A 6,927-nucleotide genomic window follows, 5' to 3' on the forward strand; every position below is an offset into this window, starting at 1 on the left:
TGAAAATACTAGTTTGATTGCAGAAGTTTTGTCCAAATTGGAGAAAATAACCCTAAAGTTTTCGCTCTCTAGCTAAAAAATGGGATGCAGTGGAGGAAATTTTGGTTGCAGCTACTGTTTAATAACTAAACACTTTTTTTTTTCTCTTAAGAAAAATATAATTTTACAAAAACATATACCTTGTGGAAATTATAGGGTGATGATATGGGAAGTGCCATGTCATTTGGGATCTTATTTCGGTATAAATTTTTGGGATCTCTAGCATTTTTCTTCTAGAACAGACTTTGGTTCTCAAATAAATAATGTACTCTCTCCACTGCTTAGACAGTTAGACATGTAAACTTTGGGATCTTCAGGCCTAAAATCACCCAAATAATCAGTCTCATCAATCAACGTCGATACCATTGACACACAAGAAGAAGCAGCAGCAACGGCGGTACATTGAACTCCATCAACAACACAATTTGCACCAAAATCACAAATCCTCACCAAAATGTCAACTGAAGTTCTCTTAAACTCAGCTCAAGACCTAAACATCAACCTCATATCTAAATCTGAATCGAGAGCACAAGAAGGGTAATCCGGAAAGGAATACTTCAACTCAAACAAGCCTGGCTTCAAACCCTTAAACCGCATGCAAATTTCATTGAAAAAAATCAGCAAACCTTGTCGTACCATCAATGAAGACCATCACAGTCTATGACATGTAAGTGCACCTAGCTGTCATCTCTGAATACATATTTCCTAGAACAAATGCACTACAAAAAGTAAGAACAACACATATAATTGCATATATTTACCAAACCTTCTGAACGTCAATAACATTAAGCACTCAACCAGCCCTCCACCTATGAAACTAACCGAAATGAAACATTTACAAGTCGTTGAACACAAACCTAACCAGATTCATTGAAGAACAAAGCTATTAACAACTAAATCAAAACGTGCAAAATAATAATAATAATAATAATAATAATAATAATAATAATAATAATCAAATACAATGTAAACAAATTGAAACTGATCAAATAGAAGGAAACTCATCAAATTCACTATATACAACTAATTGAAACAAATGCAAAACACGAATCGAAGAAGAGGGAAGCTAATCACTAAATCAACAAGATAGAAATTCACAATTAAGCTAGAACATGAGCTTGTGTTTTGATTCAAATTCTCCATGATGAACGGAGGCTTCGATTACATTCAGACGCACAGAGCACTCAGACCTCCACCAGAATCAGAGCTCCGATGTACTCCGGCGGCTTCAATGACGCAGAGGTTGAACCAGCTTTAAAAATCACGATAGCTTTGTGGTCTGAAGCCTTCGTATCTATTTAGGAGTTAGTTGAGGTTATTTTGGTAATTTCCTCATTAACAGAACAGTTCAAAAAATGGAAGGAATATGGTCGCATGGGCTTGGACTTTGCTATTGGTTCAGCTACAGTACCGCAAGGGAATTGGCAAAAAATAGGCCTGCTATTGGCAATAAATGGGGGCTGAGATTGTAGGTATTGGTATAAAAACTTGGATCTTAATTACTAATTAGTAATAACTACACCAAAATATTCAATGAATTTAGTTTAAGGAAATTTCAAATTCAGATTGTTTTGAATTTACTTTTGTATTAAATGATGAAGCCATGTATAGAAATTAATTATCTTTACATAATTGTTTTAGGTAAATTATAAAGTTATAATAATAAAAAAATTATAAAGTTATATAGGTAATATAATGAATTTCAAAAAAAAATTGAATGTTATATTAATAGGAAACTTGTTTTTTTTTTTTTCCTCTTTGCTCTCTTTATCTTTATTTGTCTTTTCATACGAGTTGACAAAATCTATTGATTATGAAAAAGATGGAGGTCCAAAGATCAAATTTAAAGGTCCAACTATAACCTCCCTTTAAAAAAAGACACGTTCTTTTTTTGGGCAAAAAAAAAAAAAAAAAAAAAAACTCCATACTTTAACCCTATTGGTAAACCTACCGTTTAAGAAATCAACCAGCACATATAATGGCACTCTAATATTAGGATATATTGATAGATATATGAGTGTATCTGTAGATGTTTAGAACCTTGATTTGGGGTTAAAAAGCTTAAAACTTTACTGGATCCCCAGTTTTGGGCATCAGTAAACGATTTGGATCTTCATTTTACATAAAACCATCCACTGCATCAGAGTTTCACTGCTCCAAAAAGTCCATGAAATCTTGGTGTGGTTTGTTTTCATCATGTTGTTTTTACTTGACAGTGAAGGCAGTAAGAGGAAAGTAAATACAAAGATACTGGGAAAACTACTGTGTCAAGAGGAAAGTAAATACAAAGGTAAGAGTACAGTAGGAGCAGAAAAATGTATAGCACTGTTTCATTGAAGAAAAACTATCAACTGTTGACACGTGTATTCTCTGTTTTTGCTTGGAAAATTGTAACAAGACCAAATCTATTTCGAAGAATACAAATTAAACTAAATAGGAAACAGGTGTTGAAATTTTGACTCATATACAGACCCTCAACCATAACTAAAACTTTGGCAGGAGCAGAAGCTCATTGAATCTATCACCTAGGAAGTTGCCTCCCCACATTTTTGTTGCATCTGTGTGTTATCTCTCCCAAAAAAGCTTGGTGATGGCTGCATCCGTAAAAATACAAGTCCCAATCCATGGCTAAATTCTTTTCTTTCACTTCACTAATGCCTGGATTCCCAAAATCACATTCTGTAGAATATGACTTCAACTTCATAGTAAGTCCTCAGTTCCTGTCAACTTGGCAAACTCAGTTTCATCGATAGTCCCCTTTTTCAGCTTTTTCAGCAGGCGATATTCTCTAGTCAACTCATCTGCATCTTCAACCGTCTGCGCAGCACGTCTTTGTTTAGCTGTTTTCTTCTTCATCTCATTAGCTTTAGCACTTGGGTTTTTTTTTGTTTTTTCAGGTTTAGGTTCTTGCTTTTTTGCCTCCTTCTTTGCTAGCAGATTCTTCCTTCTTTGCTTCTCACGAGATTTGTCCCTATATTTTCAACTTTTTCTTTAGCAATGGCTGATTATGGAAAATGTGCAATCTATTTCTTTTTCAGAGTATGTACAAAACATGCATGAAAGTACGTAATACTGCATGTCAAAACAAACCACTGTTCATTATAACATTAACAAATTTGGGAGCAATAGGTCCTACAAGAAACACTAATCATTTTCATTTACCCTTTGATTAATTTTCAGTTGTGATTGATAATACAAGTTTATTCAGTTCAATTTCAGTAAAAAAAGCACACGTTTTACCAGACATGTATTACCCAGCCTTAAAAAATATCCAAAAGGTCAAACCTATTTATGAAAGATTGAAGAAAGAAAGAAATGGTGTCCTTTTAAACTAAGAGGATTAATCATTAGCACCTCAAGTTCCATCCAAACTGTAAAAGATAGGAGAGAGTTCTTACTTATATTTGATCTCCTCCAAGTTGATGTCTGCAACAGGGGTGAAACCCTCCGTGGAAAGTGTGTTGTGCTTTACCTCAGGCATTGCAGGGAGCTGTAGTAGTCCAAATCCCATGCCCAACTTCCCAATTTCAAGTTCTTTCCACCTGCATCAAAAAACTCAAATCAGAAATGGAAAAATGTTTATTCCAAAGTGTATTACCTTTTGTTTTGGGTGGGCAGCCTGAAGTATAACACAATGTGCATATAGTCACCTGAAAATGTAGGAGCAGTGGTGTTCTTTATATGCACGGATGTAAGAAACAAAAGCCCTCATGCCCTTTTCCATGATATCACGGTCTTTTTTTGCAGCAGATCGTATCTGAAGCAAAATTTTAAGACAATGTCAGTTCAATTACTCAACTCAAACAATACAGATAAGGAACAGATGTTTTGGACCATATACTTCAAAACAGGGGAGACCACCACAAAACTAAGCTCCATAATTGCAAGACAACAGCATGATCAATAATATATGATAATCTCAATATACTGCTTTAGTGTATAGAGTTAAGAACCCAATATAAAACCCATGCTAGCATATTCACCCAAAATTGTCAATCAACATTCAATGAGCACAATGAAACCTTTCTAACAGGTGCAAAGAAGTGATAAATCATGTAAATTCCTTTTCTTTTCTTTCATTTTCCAGTGTAAAAGACAGTAAAAGGTACCATAAATGATGCTTACCTGAGGAACAACATCAGCGACATCATCTGGACATATCCTTTCTTGAAGAGGAACTCTTCTTATCCGCAGGAATTCCACATAAGCTTCCTCCTACGATAGTCCAAATCCAATAAGTACCTCATATATGGTAAACAACAACCAAAAGCCAAAGAGTCAAAACAGAGCTGTATAAAGTGCTACAACTAAACCTTTGGTAACAGGAAAACAATTGCACTTCCTTGTCTACCCATACGTGCTGTTCTGCCAACTCTATGCACGAAAACATTTGGATCTTGAGGTGTATCATACTGCAAACCAAGAAACAGGTAAGTATACTATTTAGATCCGAAAATGGAGGTGCTCATCTAGGTGCAATTTGTTAACAAGCTACCTGCACTATACAGTCAACACCCGGAATGTCAAGTCCACGAGCTGCAACATCAGTGCATAGAAGGATACCACTTGAGAGAGCTGTAAATGAGGCTAGAGCTTTGTCCCTTGCGGTCTAGAACGTAATAGAACAAAGAATGATGAGTTAATGAAACACTGATTTATAAACAGTGTCCAAGTCTGTAGGTCAGCCATGTTTTTACCTGTTTCATCTTCCCATGGAGAGCAATCAGATTGAAATCCTTCAACAGAGCAAGGCATGGAAGAACAACTCCCCAGTAGTCAACACAAGCACAAGTCATGAAGTACCTAGAGAAAGAGAGAGAAAAAGAAATCACTTTCCAAGTAGAACACTTTCACCTCTAAATGAGTTGATCACTCCAGTAACATTAACACATACTAATTTCGTGTCACTTACACTATGGTCTTGTGAGACTTATTCTTAACAAGGATATCCACAAGCTGCGACGGCTTCTTGTCTGCCTCACACTCCATATACTGTAACAGAGCAAGGGCATTAAAAGCAAAACAAATATACTAACAAGGAAATGAGACATTAGCAACACATTTTTCTTGAAATTAAGTTAAAGAGCATGCCTCAATGGCAAGGCCAGAAGGTGTTTTGGATGACGCAGATTGCTGTGACAACGCTGAATCCTTATTTGATTTTGATTCCGCCCGTACTTCAACCCTCACAGGATTCCTCAACCCCGCCCTGGCCAGCTCTTCAACTGCCTCAGTCTGTGTAGCTGAAAAAAGACCAGTTCTTCGAAGCTTTGGCACGCGAGATATAATATCAGTCAGCTGCTTTTGGAATCCCATATCCAACAGCCTATCCGCCTCATCTAAGATCAAAATCTGCAACAGTATAAATCTCACCCTATCAGCCTAAAGTCCTAAACTAACTATAACTCCACTCAAATCACACTAAACACAATGCCAATCAATTCAATCAAAATTCCACATAATTTGGGCTACAAATGCACACCTCAAAGTTGCGCAAATCCAAGCTATCCATGCGTTCCATAATGTCATACAATCTACCTGGTGTGCCAATCAGCAAATTGGCTCCCTCCTCCTGTATTAGCTTCACGTCTGCTTTCACTTGCCCTCCCCCAACCAAAAGCACACACTTGAAATTCGGCAATGTCGAAATGAAGGGCTTCGCCACGTTGTAAATTTGCGACGACAGCTCTCTCGTCGGAGATATAATCATCCCCATAACCTAACCCCCAACACACACAAAAGCTTCAATCTTTGAATTTAGAACACTGTGTAAGGTTAAAGAAAGATAAGAGCCTTGTGTTTGAATCAGACCTGGTGAGGTTTGGGGTTGGTGGAAGCGCGGCGGAGGATCTCTACGAGTGGGACGACGAAGGCGAGGGTTTTGCCGGAGCCGGTGGCGGCGTCGACGGCGACGTCCTTGAAGCTGCATAGCAAGGGGATTGTGGCGGCTTGAACCGGAGTGCAGAAGTCGAAGCCCCCTTCGGTTAGGGCTTGGAGGACAGGTTCGGAGAGTGGAGGCTTCAGGTCGAAGAAGCGCGTGTTGCTTAACGCGCTGTTGGCGCAGGGGTACGGGGAGGCGGTGTCCATTAGTGGCTTTGCTGTCTTCTTCGCGCCGTTTGGGATGTTCAGGTTACCGGGTTTTTCTAGGGGTTTATATCAGTTTTCTACTAAACGACATACCGTTTGTAAACCGAGTCGAGCCGGGTGATCAATCACCAAAACTCAGCAAAACTCGACTCAGCTTGATTAAACTGTTGTCACGTGGTGATTTGGGTCATTAAAATTACTTAAAAACAAAATAAATAAAGGGGTTGTGCCCGTTTGCCCAAAAACTCATGGTATTTTGCCCAATCAATCCAACATCCTTGTATTTTGCCCAATTACACAACTTTTAGGTGAAAAGACTTATAAGGGTAGTCCTTTCTAAAGTAGTGCCATCCTATGCTGACTTTTGGGTCCAAAAACTCATTTTTTCTTAGAAAACCCTGTTCCAACTTCTGAGAAAAACAAAACTAGCCTTCAACATGCCCAAGTTTTTCACCTAACGGCCTCCTGCCTAACGGTTACTTTAACAGGCGGAATCACTGCTGTCTGTTTCTATCCTAAGCTGTGGCAAGCTTTTTTTTTAAGAAAAAACAGGAATTCTGAACTTAAAGAAAGTATAAGATATTGGCTGAACACGATTAAGATGACAGAAACATAACAGAATTTTAACTTGCTAAAAATTTGATGAAGTGGGTGAACACACTGAAATTATTCATATAAACATAATTACAAGCTAGGAATTTAGAGCCTCATTCTCAGGTAAACAGCTAAAAGCTGTTTAGCTATCCATAAGAATGATTACAGTACTTACTTGAAATGAAAGCACACTTCTTCACACGGACA

At 37.7% G+C, this 6,927-nt stretch overlaps 1 protein-coding gene across 1 annotated transcript; it reads right to left on the reverse strand.

The window, feature by feature from the left end:
* Positions 1-2,341: 2,341 nt before the first annotated feature.
* LOC112187878 (DEAD-box ATP-dependent RNA helicase 18) lies at positions 2,342-6,173 on the reverse strand. Its single transcript, XM_024327194.2, has 11 exons — positions 5,851-6,173; positions 5,522-5,758; positions 5,131-5,391; positions 4,952-5,031; positions 4,737-4,842; positions 4,535-4,648; positions 4,353-4,451; positions 4,165-4,254; positions 3,690-3,796; positions 3,438-3,581; positions 2,342-3,010 (listed from the first exon to the last, which is right to left on the reverse strand). The coding sequence occupies exons 1-11, from the start codon at positions 6,124-6,126 to the stop codon at positions 2,740-2,742; spliced, it is 1,785 nt and encodes a 594-aa protein (XP_024182962.1). The 5' UTR covers positions 6,127-6,173; the 3' UTR covers positions 2,342-2,739.
* Between the last annotated feature and the right edge of the window lie 754 nt (positions 6,174-6,927).

Source organism: Rosa chinensis, chromosome 1, assembly GCF_002994745.2.
Source record: "Rosa chinensis cultivar Old Blush chromosome 1, RchiOBHm-V2, whole genome shotgun sequence".
In the NCBI taxonomy this organism is placed as follows: Eukaryota; Viridiplantae; Streptophyta; class Magnoliopsida; order Rosales; family Rosaceae; genus Rosa; species Rosa chinensis.

Bases quoted from the DNA above. Each gene is read 5' to 3' on its own strand.
- LOC112187878 (XM_024327194.2), bottom strand. From the start codon at position 6,126: ATGGACACCGCCTCCCCGTACCCCTGCGCCAACAGCGCGTTAAGCAAC. The intron at 5,392-5,521 runs GTGTGCATTTGT...ATACTGTTGCAG, and splicing joins TGGATTTGCGCAACTTTGAG to ATTTTGATCTTAGATGAGGC. The intron at 4,649-4,736 runs GTAAAAACATGG...ATTACGTTCTAG, and splicing joins TCCATGGGAAGATGAAACAG to ACCGCAAGGGACAAAGCTCT.